The following is a 21,851-nucleotide window of genomic DNA, read 5'->3' on the forward strand; positions in this document are numbered from 1 at the left end:
CTGGTCTTTGTGCTTTCTTACTGTAAAGGATTTTTATATACTCAAGATATACTGAGATGAGTTCTTCCACAAGTCCATAACCATTTTATGATCCTCTACTATCTTAGTGTGTGCTAATTAAAGCTATGTAATCCATTATTTTCTGTTCGGTTGTTTTTAGCTGAGGTGTGCATTGGTGACAATGGCTCATACTCTGCTGCTCTTGTGAAACAAGAGCAAAAACAAGACCAATCTTTACAGAGCAATTTTTAACAAAACAGCTTAAAATGAAAGTGTCTGGTTTCATTTTTCTCTACATTTTCAATCCTTATGTCAGCTACAGCCTGTTTAGTGAGGTGGAACAACACAATAATACCTGGCAGTATGATTTAATTTTTGCATAACTGTTTAGTGCGCATAAATAAAATAGAACTTCTTGTTTCTGCTGATGTTCTCAGTCTTCATTTCAGCTCACATCTAGCAATGACATCTATAATGTCTTCTAGCAATTTCTTTTGAAAAAATTTTGAAACCCTATTTTTTAAAAATACATTTCACTAATGATGTTTTAATATAAACCCCAGTGCCCCAAGTGGTGCTTGTGAACCTGATGGCCTTTGGCCACATCACGTGGGCAGTGATTTTTTCTTGTATCTGCCTTTGTGCCAATCTGCCATCTGGGGCAGGCTTTCTTAAAGTGGAACTCTGTATGGACTGACAGACTCAAATGTGCTGCATTTACTCATGGTGATGGCAGAACCTCAGACCACTGGGGCTTCAGAAGATGTTTTGACCAATTATCTGTAATTGGTCAATTTACCACCTGTTAGGTCACTGAGGACCATTACAGCATTTATACAGTATATTATTTTTTATTATAGTCAAACTGGACATGAACACTGACTGGCCACTTTAAAAGAAGCACATGTACCCCTGCTCATTCATGCAATTATGCAATCAGCTAATTGCATGGCAGCGTTGAAATGCACAAAACAATGCAGATACAGGTCAAGAGCTTCAGATCATGTCTGTCTCTATAGTTTATACAAGAACAAAAAACATACAATGAGGGGCCAGTTTTAGTAAGCCTGTGCCCACTGTACATTGTTCTTAGCTGACAAAAGTTGAACCTGATGTGGTCTTCTGCTGTTATAGCCCATCTTCCTCAAGGTTCAACAAGGTAAACGATTAAATGATTAAATAAACAGTGATCACTAGAAAGCAAACAGCCATAATATTTGATTAAAAATTCATTTTTAGGCTTCGTGTTAATACAATAGACAAACTGTCTCAGTTTCACCATTAAAAAAAAAATATTTTAGGTGGTAGCTCAATATAACATTTGCCTCTGTTATTTCATTGCCATCGGTAGAAGCTCATTAGAAAGGTGAGTATCTCTTGACGTGTAGGAATGAGTACAGAAATCTCCTCTAATTAAACCTTAATCTCAATCTTTATACTGAGAGAACACATGTGAAATGCCATTGGTATGTATGCATGCATTACTAAAATGTGCTTACATATGGTATGTGCACAAAGTTAATGAGATGCTTTAAAATTGAAATGCAGTGTTCAAACAAAGGTATTTTCTTTTGTTTGTACTAAATAATCTGTTATCATGTAACTCTTTCCTCAATTTTTGTTTGAGAGCATCCATAGGAATGCGTTGCTTGCTCACTGCACATAAGAGTTATCTATCTCTTATGTGAGAGAATGCAGAACCGCAATGTCTACAGTATTTCTTTGTCATACACTAAAGCAGTGGCTGTCCTGTGCACCATATTGTTTTCTAACACACACATCATCAGAACCCAGTTTCCCAAAAATCATTATAGGTTTAAGATAACCTTAACTAGTAGAGAGCAATGTTGAAGATGCTGCTTGCACTACCATTTAACACCAAGCATTGTGCAATGCTTTTGGGGAAACTCTGTTGAGGTAATTATTAAGGATTTCATTAGAGGCCAGTGTGTTAGAGCATGGAAAACAGAAATGTCTCCTGGACTGGAGCCACTGCTTTAATATTTTAAGTCCTTATAATGATGTCTAACACCCTGCTAAATCCACAAAGGCAGCCCATGGAGGTGGACACAGAACACTACTGTATGGACATGCTATCCTCCTGCGACACTCGTTCAGTAGAATGGTGAGGAATAGCAGCATCTCTTTCTTTCCTTTTTATTCCTTCGTTTCCTAGCATCTGCAAACAGTCATTTGTGTGTACTTTCTAGTTGTCTATATTTTAACCTGGTAGTCAGTTTATTAGGTGTACTGTTGTGTTCGATTGTGTCAGGTACAGCTTCGTTTTGGGAGGAAGGGGGTGGTTTTGTGAAGCACTGTGTACAGTATTCTTACATCCACTTAATTAGACACACCTTAGTTAACCATATAGATATCCTTCCATTCCACTGATGACAAACTATAAATAGCAACGGTAATCGTATTCCTGTAGAGTGCATGTTGATTAATATTATTATTATTATGGCAACAGTATGGTTGGTACTTTGGTCAACATGTAATGATTTAAATGTGCTTCATAAATTAAATTGACTTTCTTATGTAAATTTACTATTCCTTCTTGCAGTATCTGACATGTTTAAAGACATCCAGGTCTCTGACAGATAAGTTGTCTTTTGATGTTGGACTTCAGGAGGACTCGACAGGCAAGCGTTCAAAGATTTTTCACTTTATTTATTTTTTGTTCATACAAGCCACCTTTTTATTATTAGTGTGTAATGTATAGCATGTCATATTAGCTTGAAAATCAAAGTGGGCAGCAATTTTTAAACTTGGATGTTTTCTCAAGTTTTTGGAAAAGATATGACAACATTACTTATTGAACCTTTAACTTTTTGTTGTAAACATGCTACCCTTTTGTTTTCGGACCCTTTTTGACAATTTCTGTTTATACTGCTCTTCATACGTCCTGTACACACTTCATAAGGGACTGGGGGGGGGGGGGGGGGGTGGTTCACGGTTATCTCTCTATGGGGTCAAGTAAGTCATGTTAATGGAAATACTCCACAAATATAGAATTACAAAAATTTGTGGGCATGTGTGTTTGAGTCAGTGTGTGTGTTTGAGTAATCTAAATTTCACTGAAGCAGGTAGTGACAGCTAGCCAGCTATTAACTATTACAGATTAGGCCGCTGAACACTACTGCTGATCCGATCAGTTAGATTTAGGTATAGCTGAATTAATAAGTATGTCAGTGGAAGGTGCCTCACAAGGATAGTGAGACAAACACATATGTATATCCTTCTACAGGTGAAGCTTGTTGGTGGACTATCCATCCTGCTTCCAAGCAGAGATCAGAGGGGGAGAAAGTTCGTATTGGTGATGACCTTATTCTTGTCAGTGTATCATCTGAGCGCTATTTAGTGAGTAAACACTGTGTAACATGTATAACTCAACCCAGGATCACATAAGAATTGCCTCATTACCCCATGTCCACTGTAATATACTCTGTCAAAGCACTGGCAGTTTCAGCCATGGGGGTTTTGGCCATATGCGTATACTTGGACATACACCCATGGTCTGGAGAGTGGGAGGAGGTACATTATCAACTAAGCTGCAGTACTGTGCAAAAGTCTTCGGTATATGCAAAGAAATGCTGTAGAGCAAAGATGCCTTCAAAATAATGGATTTTTTTTCTACATTTAAAAAGTAGTAAATGAAACGAAATCAATATTTGGTGTGACAAAAATAAAGAAATAATAAAAATAGTAGTGTCCGGTACAATTAGTACAGTTTTATAAGTAAATGAGCTGGTGAATTTTATTGAGCATCTTTGTTATGGAGCGTAGACGGAGACAAGCGCGGGCGAGCGGAGAGATGACGTGAGGAAGAGTCCAGAACGAGAATCGAGTCGGAACCGAACAGGTAAGCTGTGTATCAGGGGTGTAGGCAAAAGCGTAGTGAGAGACAAGCATGAAGTCGAGCACCAGGGAAAACACTTATAATGAAATCGGCTTTGTAGACAAACAGAGACGAGGCTGCTGAGCGGTTACTTCGCAAGCGGCTAATGCTAGGGAGGCCCTTATATAACCTCAGGTGTTTGCAGGTGTTTGTGATTAGAACTCTGGCGAACTTGAGCGCGGGTATGACTGGGAAGTGTAGTCCTCCTCCGCCACGTCCCTGGGCAGCACTACACTTTGTGAGCTGCCGTGCCGATTTCGCCGTGTCGTAACAATCTTGCAGAACCAGCCGCAGTTCTTCTGGGGACTTTGACTGCCGTACTTGCTTCTTATTTTTGCAGCAAAGCCCAGCAGCTTTCATTGTGTTTTTTGTCTGAAAAGTGGTATCTTACATAATATGCTGCTTTCTTTACTGACATACAAACATTTTTCTGTAACATTTAATTTTGTGCTAGAAAACTAATGTTTGGGAATCTAAAATGATTTTTGTACTGACTTCACAATGTCATAAAATAAAGTCATAAAGTAAAAAATGTATAACAAAGTTTATACTAAAAATATAGTGCCTAAAACTTTTGCACAGTACTGTACATTATAATATTTACATGGATAAAAAATTTAGTAGTACACTCTTTGTATTTGTATCACACCTGTATTTATTGGTGACTGGAGCCTTGACAGGTCAGATTATAAAGGAAAAATCACTGATTAACATCTTTTATAATACTATATATATATATATATATATATATATATATATATATATATATATATATATATATATATATATATATATATAAAACAGTTTACATCAAGTACACATTTCTGAAACACTATTAAGACAGAGTTTATGCTTAAAGCTAAAATTCTTTGAAGAACCCTACTCCTATGTTGTAAGCGTTTATGAGAATATTTATGTATTACCATGGTAACTGATTTCTCCACTGTTTCTAGCACCTGTCCATCTCCAATGGCAACATTCAGGTGGATGCATCTTTCATGCAGACTCTGTGGAATGTCCATCCCACCTGTTCAGGCAGCAGTGTGGAGGAAGGTGCAGTATAAACATTCTGTTTAACTAAAGCATTATGTGTGTGCTTCAATTGAAACTAGGCTTGTGCAATATAATGATTTAATCATAGCAACCATGATATCCAGTGACATTTACTGAGATCATATTACCAGATCTGCCAAACCTTAGGACATTTTGTGTAGACGCTCTGTAATTAACAGCAGACTACACTAGTAGTCAGTCACAAATAGGCCAAAAGAGCCTAATAAAATGGGAGATAAGTTCACTGACATGATTTTGGAATGATTTTTAAATGTTACTGTCTGAAAGACACATCCCTTTCCCCATGTCATATGTAAACTCGTGTGGGTGCCCTTGTTTTCTGTCAAAGTAAATGGAGACTGTCTTGAGTTTATTATTGAAATACAATTACTATTATGAAATATAATTTATCATTTTATGTTCTACTTAGCTATCATTACACAAGTATATTGTGTATTTAACATCGGTAACATTATATACACTATATACATTGAAAACCTTCCTCCAGAAATGTTTAAAAAATTGCACTTTTTGTTTTTGCTGAAAAAGAGAAAAGGACAAAGTTTTTGACCTAATAAAACTAAATAGGTCTGCAACAAAGTGTCAAATCTATTACTTTATAAACAGTGTTAATGGTGATGATACAGTGCTGTCTAAGAGTAATTTTTCTGTTTCTTATATTTGTTTTCTTCTGTTCCCTTTCAAAGGGAACTCAAATTTGTGTGAGCTCCACACTGTGGGAAGCGCCCTCGCATGTGCTCGGAAGCTTGTTAAACATCATGCCTATTTATAGGCCTGCCGCAATCAGGTGACGTTGTAATTAAGCGAGCTGCGTGATTTAAAAACAGCACCTGTGAACCACGCCATCAGCCTTATTATCTTCAGTGAGACTGCATGTCGGCCGTTTGTATAACGCTCGCAAAAAGACTCTTCATTTCCTCTCTATCTTTAAAAAAAACAAAAAAAAACATTTATTTACTATTTACTTTTCTGTCCATTTAAAAAAAAAGAGAAAATTATGAGTGAGAGAGAATTCAGGAAGTGTGTTACGCATTGCTCCCATTTCATCATGGGGGAGGACGGACACACTTTCTGTGTAAAGTGTCTAGGATTGGAGCATGCAAGGGCAGCCCTCAAGAGGTCTGACTGTGCACATTGTGAACGCTTTACAATTAGGCAGCTCCGCTTGCAGCTTACTCTCTTCGCGACTGAAAGGAGTTGGGTTTCAGAGCCTCACGGATCTGGGCTGGCCGATGCTGAGGCAGCCAGCCAGTTCAGGTATTGGGGATCTCGTATGATCTGGAAAAGGAGCTGGAGACGAGTGCTGCTCTGTCTCTTGCTCTGTCTTATGGGTCCAGCTCTCTGCAGGATTTTGAAGCTCGCGTCGCAACTCCTCCTTCTGCTATTGAAAGCCAAAAAAAATAATATTAATAATTCCTCTCTGACTCCGAGGAGCCAGAAGGGTGTGCCAAAAATGGAGAGCAGCTCTCAAGCATATAAATAGCTACTTGAAGTGATTACTAAGTCTGGATGAGCTTTTTTTTCTCCCCAGTAAAAATAAATCTCCCTCACACTGCGGAAAACTCCCCTTTTTTCCAGAAATGAATGACAAAATATCACGCTTCTGGGGAAAACCTTACATATCCCATATTTATAACACCGCAATGTCTGATTATTCATTATTATTTATGCCGAAGGTGGAGGAGGCGCTTGTGAGCTACCTCTCTCCATCGATGGCAGGTAATTTATGGGGGCTGGCTTAAGCAGACCTGGTGAGTGAGCTTGAAATATGGCAGCATTCAGCTAGTTCCTTCCCCGTTGTGTCGAGTACACCCTGTCATCCCCGTGTGGAACCCGGGCCAGCGGTAGCATGAGGGAGGCACCGAAGGCGAGTGTGGATGCCCGTCTCCCCCCACGGAAAGCCAGGGGAACCGGGTGGCCACAGGCGCAGCCTGATAATAGGCCTGATCTGAGAATGATCATAAAGGCCAAGCTGACAAAGAAGGAGCGGTCCTGAGGGACGCAGAAAGACGTATCAGGGGACATGAGGTTGGAAGGGTAGTTAGCCCCCAGTTCTACTGTAGGGCCTCCCCTAGCCAAGGCTGTCCCAAGTTTTCTGTGTTCTCTGGTCAGTGAGCTGTCACAGGGCGACGAAAATCTGATGCTTTCCCTCCAATAGAATGTGGAAAAGTTAACGTCACTAAAAGACCATCTGGCAGTGTGGAAACTACTGCCACGTGTGTATCCATGGGTTCTGTCTACCATAGAAAAGGGTTACTGGGTCCATTTCAGAGCTCGACCCCCACAGTTCAGAGTTGTGCCCGCCACAGTAGTCAGCACAGAGCAGAGCCTGACGTTAGTGCAGGATGGAAGTTCCCTCTTGGACAAAGGGGCCATAGAACATGTACCCTGTTCCCTGAAGGAGGGAGGTTTCTTACAGCCGTTATTTCATGGTCCACAAAAAAGATGGGAGTATGAGGCTAATTTTAGATCTGCATCATCTGAACCATACTCTTCGAACGTACAGGTTCAAGATGCTGATCCTCAAACTTTTGTTCCACAAATTCATTTTGAGGACTGGTTTGTGATGATAGACCTAAAAGGTGCATATTTCCACATAGAAATATTGCCCAGTCACAGGAATATCCAGAGGTTTGTGTTTGGAGGCAATGCATACCAATTTCGAGTTTTTCCCTTCAGGTTAGCTTTATCTCCTCACAGCTTCACAAAGTGCATGGATGCTGTTCTGGCTCCATTGAGACTCCAGGGTTTCCGTGTACTAATCTACCTGGACTAGCATGATCCAGGGAACTGGAACATCGAGATGTTGTTCTTGCCCACATGATGAGCTTGGGGCTCAGGTTGATCCTAAATAAAAGTATGCTTTCTCAAGTGCAGAGGACAACTTTTCTAGGGGTTATAGGGATTCTACTATGATGAGGGCTTTTCAATACCCAATATGTGTAGGGTCAATCCTATAAATATTGAGCATTGCCCTGGATCTGGGCATCCCCTCCAGTCTCTATGAGAGACTGTTGGGGCTTATGGCAGCAGCAGCCGTCATACCGTCGGGCCTATTGCACATGAGACCGTTTCACTGGTGGCTGAAAGTTTCAGGGGTTTTGTCTGAGGATGAAACCTCTGAGAGTAAGATGGTAATGACAGACACCTCTCTCACATGCAGGGGCCCGGTCTTAGATGGCTGTCCAGCTCACGGTCTCTGGATTGGCCCTCATCTGGAGTGGCATATAAATCGCTTACAAATGCGGGCCTTGTTTCTAGCACTGAAATTATTTCTTCTCAATTGAGAGGTCACCATGTATTAGTTGTGACAGACAACAGAGCAGTGGTCTCATATATCAACCACCAGGGAGGATTATGTTCGTGCCCCCTGTTCAGGCAGGCACAACTAATTCTTCTCTGTACAGAGGGAAAATTTTTGTCAGTGAGTGCAGTGTACATTCTGGGCAACTGGAATGTGGGGGCAGATATCCTGTTGAGGCAGCGGCTGAGGCCCAGGGATTGGAGGCTCCAGCCACAAGTGGTGGAGTCCATATGGCAGAGGTTCGACCAAGTGGAAGTGAATGTGTTCACCTACCCGCAGTGGTTCGCCCACACTCTTCCCGCACCAGTGGGGCTGGACGCCGTGGTGCACCCGTGGCCGAAGTCACATCTGTACACTTTTCCCATGATCGCTCTACTCCCATAAGTTTGAGCGAGAGTTCGCCAAGACTGTCTACGTCTGCTGCTAATAGTACCTTATTGGCCAGCTTGAATATGGTTCTCAGAGATAATATCCCTGCTGGACGGCACTCCTTGGGAGATTCACGTCCATCTACTGTATCAAGCAAGAGGGTTGATTTATCACCCTCGGTGGGAACTATGGAAACTGTGGGTCTGGCCCCTGAGGGTCACCAGCTCATAGATGTTGAATGCTAGAGCATCATCCACGAAGAAATTGTATGTGCTCAAGTGGCGACTTTTTGTCTCATGGTGTGAGGAATGTCAGTTAGACCCAGTGAACTGCGCAATAGCTACAGTCCTGGAGTTCTTACAAGGACGTTTCTCAGCAGGGTTGGCTCCTTCTACATCAGGGTCTACGTGTCCACCATTTTGGCCAGCCAAAACTGTGGGTCTGGCCCCTGAGGGGCACCAACTCATAGATTTTGGTCTTGCAACTGAGGTTGTAGAGCACCATCCACGAGGAAATTGTATGCGCTCAAGTGGCAACTTTTTTGTCTCGTGGTGTGAAGAACGTCAGCTAGACCCAGTGAACTGAGTAATAGCTACAGTCCTGGAGTTCTAACGAGGACATTTCTTAGCAGGATTGGGGCCATCTTCAATCAAGGTCTACGTGGCCGCCATTTCGGTCAGCCATGCCCCTATTGATGGAGCCTCTCTGAGGTGACATCCTCTAACTGAGGCCCATCTGCAGACCACGCATTCCTTCCTGGGACCTTTCTGTGGCCCTGGAAGGTTTGTCAGGTGCCCCATTCAGGTGCCTCAGGGAAGCTTCTGACTCTAAAGGTAGCTCTTCTGCTGGCCCTAGTATCTCTCAAGTGAGTAGGAGATCTACAAGCTCTCTCTGTTGCCCCTTCCTGCCTTGACTTTGCCCCTATTTAGCCAAGGCCTTCCTATATCCTAGGCCGGATTATATTCCTGAAGTGCCTACGTCTGCTGCCCAGCCTGTAGTATTGCAGGCTTTCCACCCTCCACCGTTCCTAGGGTTAATCCACCACTCCGGCCAGTGGCATAAGTCTCTTTCAAAGGGAACTCAACTTTGTATGAGCTCCACACTGTGGGAATGACAATGTAACCTTGTTCCCTGAGAACAGAACATTGCTTAGCTTTGTCATACTGGGACATGCCTGTGAATTGCATCTTCACTTCAGAAAATAGAGGCTGATGGCGTGGTTCACGTTTACCGTTTTTATATCATGTGACATGCTTAATTGCCACATCACCTGACGACAGCAGGCCTATAAATAGACATGATGTTACACAAGCTTCAGATGCCGGTCACGCTTGAGGGCACTTCCCACAGCGTGGAGCTCACGCAATGTCTCGTTCCCTTCTCAGGGAACAGGGTTACATGCATAACCCAGACATTTTTGTGTATATCTCATAATAAATAGTTTTAGATCTTCAAACAAAATACAACATAAAACAAAGGCAAACTGAGTAAACATACAAAACAGTTTCTATTTATTTATTATTTTTTATTTCAGCAAAAAAAAAAACTTATTCAGCACCTATCACCCATGTGAAAAACTAATTGCCCCCTTAAATTTAAAATCTGGTTGTGCCGCCTTTAGCAACCAAATGCTTCTGATAACTGGAGCCTTTCACTTACTTCTAGGACTTATGCCTGTGCTTTGAATCATTGTGTTGCTGCATAATCCAGTTGCGCTTGAGTTTCAACTTATGGACTGAAGACCGGACATTCTCCTTTAGGATTTTCTGGTAGAGAACCGAATTAATGATTCCCTCCGTTATTGCAAGTTGCCGAGGCCCTGAAGTGGCAAAACATCCCCACACCATCACACTTCCACCACAATGCTTGATTGTAGCTATGATGTTCTTTTTTTTTAATTTTGTGTTTGGCTTACACCAGACATAAAGGAACCACTATCATCCAAACAGTTCCACTTTCGACTCATTAGTCCACAGAACATTCTCCCAAAAGGTTTGAGGATCATCAAGGTGTGTTTTGGCAAAATTCAGACGAGCCTTAATGTTCTTCTGGGTTAGCAGTGGTTTTCGCCTCGCCACTCTTCCATGGATGCCATTTTTTCCCAGTGTCTTTATTGATGTAAGAGAGGCCTGTAGGTCTTTGATGGTGTCCTTGGCTCTTTTGTGACTTCCTGGATGAGTTGTTGCTGTGCTCTTGCAGGAATTTTGGAAGGTCGGGCACATCTGGGAAGGTTCACTACTGTGCTGAGTTTTTCCATTTGGAGATAATGGCTCTCACTGTGGTTCTTTGGAGTCCCAGTATCTTTGAAATAGCTTTATAACCCTTCCCAGACTGATGTATTATAATCACCTTCTTCTTCATAATTTCTGGAATTTCTTTCAACTTTGGCATAGTGTGTTACTGGCTAAAACCTTTTAACCAACTTCATTCTGTTGAAAAAGTTCTATTTGATTGAACAGGGCTGTCAGTAATGAGGCCAAGTTGTGTCTAGTCCAGCTGAACCCCATTTTGAATGCAGTTTCATAGATTTGGGAATTAGTAACTATGGGGGCAGATACATTTTCACACAGGCTAAGTTGGTATTGGATATTTTTTTTTGCTTTAATAAATAACATTATCATCTAAAACGTTATTTTGTGTTTACTCAGGTTGCCTTTGTTTTATGTTAGATTTCGTTTTAAGTTCTGAAACAAATTAGTATGAAATATATACTCTCTGGACTCCCAGCCAGCTCCATCAAACCCCTTCAAATGACTCAGAATGCAGCAGCATGCCTAGTCTTCAACCAGCCCAAAAAGAACCCATGTCGCACCCATTCATCTTCCTCCACTGGCTTCCTGTAGCTGCCCATATCAAATTCAAGGCCTTGATGCTCATGTACAAGACCTTGTCTGCAATAGCACCCCCCTACCTCAACACTCTCCTTGAGGCTTTGGTTCCCTCATGCAATCTGTGATCGGTTAACAACAGATGCTTAGTAGTGCCTACTCAGCTTGGCTCAAGGTCCTTTTCCAGAACCTTCAAACTAACTGTTCTTCAGTGGTGGAATGAATTTCCAACCTCAATCCAGACCGCAGAATCTGTCACTATTTTTAAAAAACAGCTAAAGACCCACCGCTTCCATGAGCACTTAAACAAACCCTAAAATACCAACCCCACATTGTGTAAAAAAAACCCCCAAAAAACAAAAAAAAACTTACTCTTCTCTTACAACTCTACTCTGCGCACTTTGCTTCTCCAGAACTCAATTATAAATTCTGCATGCTAGCACTATTTGTATTGTTCTATGCTTGATATATCGTTTGTCTTGTAATTGTAAGTCGCTTTGGATAAAAGTGTCTGCTAAATGAAAAAATGTAAATGTAAATGTAAATATACAAAAACAGAAGAAATCCAAATACCACACAAATTCTTGTTCACAGCACTGTACGTAATTAGAAATGGACGAAATACTATACACGGCTCTTCAGCACTCAGAATTTTTGACACACTTTGGGAAGCAGATTAATGGTGAAAATGTCAGCTGTGTGGACATCAGACAACTCATTTAAAAAAGATAATATTCAAAATACATTATACTGTTATTTATGTACTGTTTACTGAACATTATTTCAGAACCATCTAAAAATCTACCATTCAGATGAGTTTTCACAATTTCTGCTGCAGTTCAGTACTGCACAGCTGATTTGATCACATCAACCTCCCATACTCTCCTTAAACCTATAATAATGGAAATGCTCATTTAGGCTATTGTCTCTGGGCGACTATGACAAAAAAAAATTGCAAGGTGGGAAAAATAAACATCACACAAACCTAATTGAAACTAAAATCCCAGTGAGCAAATACAAAGAGCAAATGCACAAATGTAGCAACATGGAGGTGATTGGGGAGGATGGGGGTTATTTCAGTGGATTTTATTGGTATGGACAGTCTGATTCTATGTAGTCACTGGAAGTTTGTATTCATATCTAGTTTATACAGAAGTCCACTGCTAGAATGGGTTCCTTCTCTGGTCAGCAGCTTCCCCTTTTGTTGTATAGGATATCTCCTTGGTGGTCATGTGATGCGTTTGTTCCATGGGCATGATGAGGTTTTGACGATCCCGGGCTCAGATCAGAGTGAGGAACAGCAGAGGTAAGAATTTAGACCGCATTGCTGATTGCTGAAGAGACTGGATATGTAAATGATGACATGTGAACATGAACTTGTGACTCATGGTGTCAGAATAAACCCCAATTTGTTATTTGGAAGAAAGGTAATTTGTTTTAGCAGTTTCTGTCTAGCAATGTCCTATTCACTAATAAAGCCCACAGATGATTAAATTACTGCATCATCAGTAGATGATTATTAGCTAACATGAGCATTCTAATGAAAAACATTTTTAAAAATTTATATTCGATGAAAAAAATTGTTCTGTTGTTTGAGCTTTTCTTTTTCTTCAGTGTGAGTGATCTGACAATTCAGAGCTGTTCAGAGGGCCTTGATGAATCATAAGCTTTTACATAAGTGAACAGCGACTGTGTGGCAATCAGACATCTTGCCTAATCATAGGGCCATGTTTGGCCAGGTGCTATGACTAGGGTTGCCATATCTGTGTCACAAATATGGCCCAGTCGACAGCAGTACCAAAAGAGTTTCACTAAATAGTTATTTACTAAGCTTCTTAAATAGTCTTGTATTATTACATATTTTGTCCTAAGTACAAACTGAGAATGTATAAGAAAACCTGTGCTGGAAGTTCAAAAGTAGAACAATTCTGCAGAAAAAATATTTCTTATTACTTATAAAGCATGTAAAACATGCATTTCACCAATTTACATCTTATATTAAGGTGGATAAAAAAACATGCACAAAACTGGCAACCACTAATTGGTCAAAATTTAGTACATTAAACGGAATATGTAATCACCTGCAATTAACCATTATTTTACCGTTTTATTGTACCAGCATCCCACTTGTTATGAGATTTTCCCTCAATTGAATATGTATGAGGGAGAGAAGCACACTTTGCATGTTTGTAATTGTAATTGCAACTTTGTACATAGCACACAGGTTTTTAGTGCAGAATGCAGCCTAATGATACTTACAAATTGGGAGCTTAGCACATCTGGCACAAAGCTACTATTCACTATTCTACTATTTTTAAATTATAGATGAGATATAAATATAGATCAACCTGAATGGGTGGTTGAGTGAATGAATAATCCATCAATTGTTCAACAAAGGCAGACTGGTGAAGTGACAGCGGAAAGGGACCACTCTGTCAAAGGAGTGAAACTTCCCCACTGTGTATTTTACCTGTAGGTGAAAAATAAGTGTGAAGACGGACTGCATAGGCATAAAGTTGGCTTGAAAGTTGGAAGATACAAACTTGTAAGGTAAAATGTGTTTAGGAGGAGATAAAATTGTGGTTAAGTAGTTAACTCTATAAACATTTGTATCCAATGTAATGTTTTGGTTAAAACGTGAATATGGCTTATGTATGGCATTTGTTTGTGACTGTACACACATGTAGATTAAATACTGAAACAAAACGTCAGGGTTACGCATGTAACATTTTATGCATTTAGCATAACAGTATGGGAAGCGACCCTTGCGCGTGTGACCGGTATCTGAAGCTTGTGTAAAATCATGCCTCTACTTATAGGCCTGCCATGATCAGGTAACGTAGCAATTAAGCGCGTTGCATGATATATATATGGCACCTGTGAACCACACTGCCAGCCCCTATTATCTAAGCGAAGACGCAATTCACAGGCCTGCCCTGGTATGACAAAGCTATGCAACATCTTGTTCCCTTCTCAGGGAACAGGGTTACATGTGTAACCCCGACGTTCCCTTTCAAAGGGAACTTTGACGTTGCATTTAGCATAACAGTATGGGAACAGGAATACCCACTCCGTCATACCGAGGGTACGGCCTGTTCAAAAAGACCCAAGCCCGAGGGTCACTGCAAGACACTCGAGCCCAGGGTGGAATGAATATCCAGGCTGTAATAATGAATGAATGTGTGTGGCGTAGACCATCCTGCAGCAGCACACACATCCTGCAAGGATACCCCTTTGGACAAAGCCTTCGAGGAGGCGACCACCCTAGTGGAATGAGCTCTTATGCCCTGAGGCGTGGCGAGACTGTGCGCCTCGTAAGCCATAGAGATTGCTTCCACTATCCAATTAGAGATGCGCTGCTTTGACAGCTCGCTGACCAGAGAAGGCTAAAAATGTGGGATGGCCTTGGCCAGGGCAAGCCCTACAGTGTCCTAACAACCTCATGTCCCCTGATACGTCCCTCCATGGCCCATCAGGACCGTTCCTTCCTTGCCTGCTTTGCTTTTATGATCATTCTTAGATCGGGCCTCTTAGCAGGCTGTGACTGTGGCCGCCCGGTCCCCCTGGCTCTCTGCGGGGGGAGGCGGGCTGCCACACTCGCCTTCTGCGCCTCCCTCGCACTAGCACTGGCCCGGGGTCCACTCATGGATGCCCGGGTGAACTCGACACAACGAGGAAGGAACTGGCTGAACACCGCCGTTTGCTGTTTTGCCTCGCGAAACCTGTCAGCGATGGCATTAACTGCGCCGCCAAACAGGCTGGAAGGTTTAACAGGGGCATTCAGCAAGGAGACCTTATCTTTGTCCCCCATCCCTGAGAGGTTGAGCCATAGGTGCCTCTCCACCACAACCAGGCCACCCATTGAATGGCCGATATGACAGGCCATTTGTTTGGTCACCCGGAGAGATAAATCTGTGACGCCCAATTCCCTCCCCAGTATCGAGTTCACTCAGCAGGTCTGCTTGACAGGCCTGCAACACTGCCATTGTATGCAGTGACCCACAAGCAAGACCCGCTGCCGCATAGGCCTTGCCCACCAACGCCGAGGTGGCCTTACATGGCTTAGAAGGTAAAGTTGGCCCCCCTAAATTACCTGCCGTTGTAGGAGAGAGGTAGCTCGCAAGCGCCTCCTCAACCTTTGGCATCGCTAAATAGCCGTGCTGCTCACTCCCCATGATGGCTGAGTAATCAGATGTCGCGGGGTTATAAACATGGCTAGTGTATGGTTTTCTCCAGAAGCGTGATATGTCATCATGCACTTCTGGAAAAAAAAAGGGAGTTTTTGGTGCAATGGCACCCTCTACCGACTACTCGGACTACTCGGAGTCGGCGAAGGTGTTTTGGCTTTCCATAGGGGAAGGAGGAGTCGCGACGCGAGCTCCAAAGTCAGGCAGAGAGCCGGACCCGAAAGACAGGGCAAGAGATAGAGCAGAGCTCGCCTCCGGCTCCTCTTCCAAATCCATACGAGAACCCCACGACCTTAGCCGGCTGGCTGCCTCGGCAGCAGCTGGCCCAGATCTGTGAGGATCTGAAACCCAACTCCCTTCGGATGAGAGGAGAGCGAGCCGAGAGCGGAGCTACCTAATTGTGAAATGTTCACAATGCTGACAGACAGACCCCTCGAGGGCTGCTGTCGCATGCTCTATGCCCAAACACTTCACACAGAAAGCGTGTCCGTCTCCTCCCGTGATGAAACGGGAGCAAGGCGTAACACACTTTCTGAATTCTTTCTTGCTCATTCTTTCCCTCTCTTTTCTCTAGAGATAGAAAAGTTTAGAGATTTTGAGAAAATATAGAGTAGAAATGAAGTGTTTTTTGTCACACAAACAACAGACATTCAGTCTCGTTGAAGATAATAAGGCTGGCGGCGTGGTTCACAGGTGCCATATATATATATATCATGCGACGCGCTTAATTGCCACATCACCTGATCATGGCAGGCCTATAAGTAGAGCCATGATTTTACACAAGCTTCAGATACCGGTCATGCGTGCAAGCTTCCCATACTGTTATGCTAAATGCAATGTCGAAGTTCCCTTTGAAAGGGAACAATCATTTTGATTACAGGGCTAAAATTTAGGATCTTTCCTGATAGATTGACGTGTCCCTAGTACCAAGTCTACCTAAATCTACACCTGTTTGTATGGGGCAGAACGAATTGCTGAATTACACTATATGGTCAAAGGTTTGTGGAAACCTGACCATCACACCCATATGTGGGCCTCACTGCGTTTTAGACACAGTTGTATAGGATGTCTTTAGATACTATAGCATTTCAATTTCATTTGCAATTACACTGGAACTACAGGGCCCAGCCCCTGAGTACATGAAGACATGAATTACCAAGGATGAAGTGGAAGAATTTGACTAGCCTGCACATAGTTCTGATGGCAGCCCCACTGAGCTGACTGCGGAATCCATTCCTCCTCACCCAACATCAGTGCCTGACCTCACTAATGCTTTTGTGGCTGAATGGGCAAATCTGCACAGCTATATTCCAAAATCATAAATGGGTTGTTCAGAAAGCACATATGGGTATGATGGTCAGATGTTCACAACCGTTTGGCAATATAGTGTAAATACCCATGCATCTCCATGTTTTTTTTTTTTGCTCACTGTAATGTAGTCAAAATGTATGTTACCAACACTGTTGGTTTAAAACCTGCTAATTTTGATTCTAAGACTGTCCTTCAGTTACTAAATCCAGCAAATCCAGCACACCATCCCCTTTTTCCACCAAACTGAAATATAATCCTTATTGCTTTATACACCAGTGTGAACTCTCAAAACAAAATACTTGATCCTAGCATAGTGTCATGTGTGTGTGTGTGTGTGTGTGTGCGCGCATATGTGTGTGTGTGCGTGTGTGTGTGCATGCGTGCGTGTGTGCGTGCGTGTGTGTGTGCGTGCGTGTGTCTGTGAGAAAGAGAGAGAGAGAATACAGGCCTGCTGAACTGGGTCAATGCCAAGGTGACAGATCCTTGAGAACTTCCCCTGAGCCATTGAAGAACTGTTATATTCCATCTTCATCCCAGTCATCAGTGCCTATTTTTAGGTCAGAGATGCAGGATTAGATGTTGTTTGTCAGCTGTGACTTCTTTGGCTTCTTGTCTCATTGTTGAAATTGAATCAAGTCTTCATAACTCTCACAATAGAAGATAACATGGGGGAGTTAAGCATGGTGTTCTGTCTTGACAATTTTTTTAAGCCTAGTTTGTATGATTTACAAACTAGTTTGTAAATTTAGTTTGTATGATTTAGACCCATTATGCTGAATTGATAAATTTCACACTTGTTTATGAGTGCATTTTTTTTTTTTTTTTTTAACCCACAAACAGGGTATTGATGTGATCTTGATTTGTGTCTTATAGAATAGTCAACTATGAGACAGGCAAAGTAGGGGCCAAGGCCAGATCTCTTTGGAGATTGGAACCTCTGCGGATCAGGTATGTATCTTCCACTTCATAATGATAATGCTTTTGTAAAACCTTTCCTCCCAGCCTGTAATATTTGTATGTTTTCCTTTATAGATGGACAAATATATGAAATCAACACTCAGTTCCTTTCAATTAATCTATTCAGTTGTGTCCGACTCTCTACGACTTTATAGGCGAGCGTTCTTCATGCTGTCCTGTCGAGCACTGGTATCTGCTTTTATGACGTCGAGCCAGCGTGTTCTTTTTCGCAATCAATATTAAAATATATTAAATAAACACCAATATACACTCACCGTTCACTCTAATAGGATCCACTGTATACCTGTTCATTTATGCAATTATCCAATCAGCTAATCATGTGGCAGCAGTGCAATGCATATTATCATGCAATTACAGGTCAAAAGCTTTAGTTAATGTTCACAGCAAACTTCAAAATGGGGAAAAATATGACCTCATTTAGGTTGTGTGTACTCTGGAGCAGGTTTTCTTTTCACCACAATTTGGTCTTCCCAATTTCCACCCACTAGCTATCCTCCCAATCACAGGACAGCTACCAACTGGGGAGGGTGGGGCAAAACCGTGCTTGGTCTGCAGCACGTAAGCCAACATCTGCATCTTTTTTTAATTGCTGCTTATGCCACATCACAGGGCAGTGTAACACACTCAAAGGAAAGATCTATCTGCCCTCATCTAGATAATACAATTATATACACTACCGCTCAAACGTTTAGACACACTTATTATTTTTATTTTTCCCCCACATTTTAAAATAATAATAAAGTCATCAAAACTCTGGAAAAACACAAATGGAACTATGGGAATTATAGTTCCATTTGTTATACAGTCAGTATCTAGGGTGATCACCATCTGCTTTAAGTACTTCAGTGCATCTCATCTTCATGAACTGCACCAGATTCGTCAGTTCTTGTTGCGAGATGTTACCCCACTCTTCCACTAAGGCATTTGCAAGTTCTCGATCATGTCTGGGGGGGACACATGATTACATGTGGTGTGCCACTGCAAGGACAATCAGTTTTCCTTCCTGTTCAGTTGTGCTTTTTTGTTGAGTTTTATATATATGTATGTATACATATATACAGTTGCAATCAAAATCATTCAACCCCCACTGTAAATCAGGTTCATTGTCAAAATTTACAGATGTCCAGCTGTTTGCGATGAACAAATCAAACTAAAGCAATTGAAATAGTTCAACAGAATGAATGCTTGACGTGGTTTCCCCAAATTCAACTGAAAATGCAATTTATAATGACTTCTCCTGTCTCAAAATTATTCAACCCCTGAATAGAATCCCTCACGACAGCAGAAATATTCAAAACAGATGTTATCTCAAGCACACCTGATGCAACTTATCAAGGGCTTCATTAGTTGCACAGGTGTGCTTGAGCTGGAACACATGAATTACCTGAACTGGCTAGGAGCAAAAAATTTATGAAATACCTAGATGGGGCAGAAAATAGAGGCTATCAATGGCTGATTTCTGAGAAGTTTTGGGATTCTGTTCTGTGGAGCGATGAAACACAACTGAAACTTTTCAGCACGATGGATCAGCGGTATGTCTGGAGAAAGAGGACTGAAGACAGAACACTCTGTCCACAGTCAAGAATGGTGGTGGCTCTATGATGCTCTGGGGCTGCTTTGCATCCTCTGGCACTATAAACCTGCAGAGTGTGGAAGGCAAGATAGATTCATTGACGTATCAGGAAAGGAGAAACCGTCATGCCATCTGTGAGGAAGCTGAAGCTTGTGCGTCATTGGACCTTTCAACATGACTATGATCCCAAGCATACCTCAAATTCCACCAAGGCTTGGTTGCATAAGAATTCCTGGAAGATTCTACAAGGCCATCACAGTTGCCTGACTTGAACCCCATAGAAAATCTCTGGTGTGATTTGAGGAAGGCGGTTGCAGCATGCAAACCCAAAAATATTACTGAACTGGAGGCCATTACTCATGAGGAATGGGCTAAGATTCCTCAGGAACACTGCCAGAAGCTGGTTTCTGGCTATGCATCTCATTTGCAGCAGGTGATCTTGTTTGCAGCTGTACTAAAGATGCTTTCCATGAAGGGATTGGATAATTTTGAAATTGGAGGTCATTATAAGTTGCAATTTCAGTTGAATTTGGGGAAACCACTTGAAGCATTCATTGTGTTGAACTATTTCAATTGCTTTTGTTTGATTTGTTCATCGCAAACAGCTGAAAGTCTGTCAATTTTGACAATAAACCTGATATGCAATGGGGGTTGAATAAATTTGATTGCAACTGTATATATATATATATATATATATATATATATGTGTGTGTGTGTGTGTGTGTGTGTGATGAAATATATAGTTTGAAGCCTTTCTCCTGCTTGCTAGAAGGGGCTTTGCAAATATTATTACACAGGGGTCTTCAATCTTATCCATAAAGGAGCCACATTGATTCCACTTGTTTAATCAGTTCATCTTTGTTTGCAATCAAACATCAAGTGTACGTCCTATTTGGCTGGAATGAAGCCTGCAGCCACACTGGCCCTTTGTGGATTTAAGATTGAACCCCTGTTCTTATGAACATCATTGCTCTCCAGAAGCTTTTGCAGATATCAAGTGTAAAATACTGCCATTGCTAGTGTAGTAAAAGAGCTCACTGAGTATCTGGATATAGGTGCTCTTTTCCATCATGATCCCACCTTCATCCACAGGGCAGGAGGGGGTTATATGAGAATGAAAATGAGGAAAATCATATGCTATGGCTTTATTACCATTAATGATCACATTTATGCTTTCATTCATGAATGATTTGTCTTCAGATGTAACAGGTATGTTATGAGGTGAACACTGAAATGCATTGTTCTTGGTCATCTGTAAATTTCAAACCATTCAATATATGACGTAGGTGATATCTTTAACGTGTATGGTAGGCCTACTGTTAGTTACCTTTCTGTGGACACGCTTTCTCTGTCCATCTCTTTCTCAGCTGATGCCCTCATACCATCACAACACTTGATGTCAGGGTCACTACTGTACTGACAATTGTCTGCTGCACAAATATTTGCGTAGTATTGGTTCATAATGCACAGGGTTGGGAGGGACTGACAAACTGTGTATAAAAACAGATGGGCTACAAGCAATTTATTACATTGGTTTATCTTTATTGACTTTAGGAAGACAGACCCTGTCTAATTTCATTGTAGATGCAGGACTCCTGTGATCATGATACATGTTGATATGTGTGTGCCATACAGTTGGTGTGGCAGTCATATCCGCTGGGGGCAGCCATTTCGCCTGCGCCACCTCACCACCGGTCATTATCTGGCCCTGACTGAAGACAAAGGCCTTGTGCTGCAAGATCGGGAGAACTCAGACACAGTCTCCACTGCCTTCTGCTTCCGAGCCTCCAAGGTCTCTGACGTTACATCTGTTAGGACAGCAGACATGATTCCACTTTGTTTGAAGGATTATAACTGATCCAAAAGCAACACTGCTCCTCAGAAGCATTTGGTGAATTTGGACATATTAATCTACGATATTGATCTAGGATCATAACTAATTTGGGAAAATGTACTTTAATCTTCGAAGCTATGGATGTTATGTGAGAGCTGAGAGCTTTAGGAAGCCTAAAGTAACGTAAATTATTATCAACCCAGAAACCCAAATGTCTGTGCATTGGTTGTAGACTGATATATTATTTATTATGATGAGGATATGTGTCTAAGATGTTAATCAAACAGAACCATTTAAAATAATTGCCCCATCTGCTCTGACTCTTAGTCTTGATTAGAGTGGCTCTTAAAAGCTTAAACTGATCTATAGAGAATAGTGTTGCTGATCTATGGAGAATAATTGAACAACCCTTTCCCAACAAATCTATATTTTTATAATCTATATTTTTGTTTATAGTAGATGTTTTAATTGCATGCCATTTGTTATTCATTTATT

The 21,851-nt window shown here is 41.6% G+C and overlaps 1 protein-coding gene across 1 annotated transcript in view; it reads left to right on the forward strand.

Annotated features, from left to right (window-relative positions):
• Positions 1-21,851, forward strand: part of LOC128612961 (ryanodine receptor 3) — a 232,833-nt gene that overhangs the window by 68,570 nt on the left and 142,412 nt on the right. The window contains exons 4-10 of the mRNA XM_053633452.1: positions 2,051-2,125; positions 2,564-2,642; positions 3,248-3,360; positions 4,852-4,951; positions 12,686-12,779; positions 17,845-17,919; positions 21,158-21,314. Coding sequence (XP_053489427.1) covers positions 2,051-2,125; positions 2,564-2,642; positions 3,248-3,360; positions 4,852-4,951; positions 12,686-12,779; positions 17,845-17,919; positions 21,158-21,314 — 693 coding nt within the window. The remainder of the gene's footprint in view (positions 1-2,050; positions 2,126-2,563; positions 2,643-3,247; positions 3,361-4,851; positions 4,952-12,685; positions 12,780-17,844; positions 17,920-21,157; positions 21,315-21,851) is intronic.

Source organism: Ictalurus furcatus, chromosome 9 (genome assembly GCF_023375685.1).
Source record: "Ictalurus furcatus strain D&B chromosome 9, Billie_1.0, whole genome shotgun sequence".
Classification (NCBI taxonomy): Eukaryota; Metazoa; Chordata; class Actinopteri; order Siluriformes; family Ictaluridae; genus Ictalurus; species Ictalurus furcatus.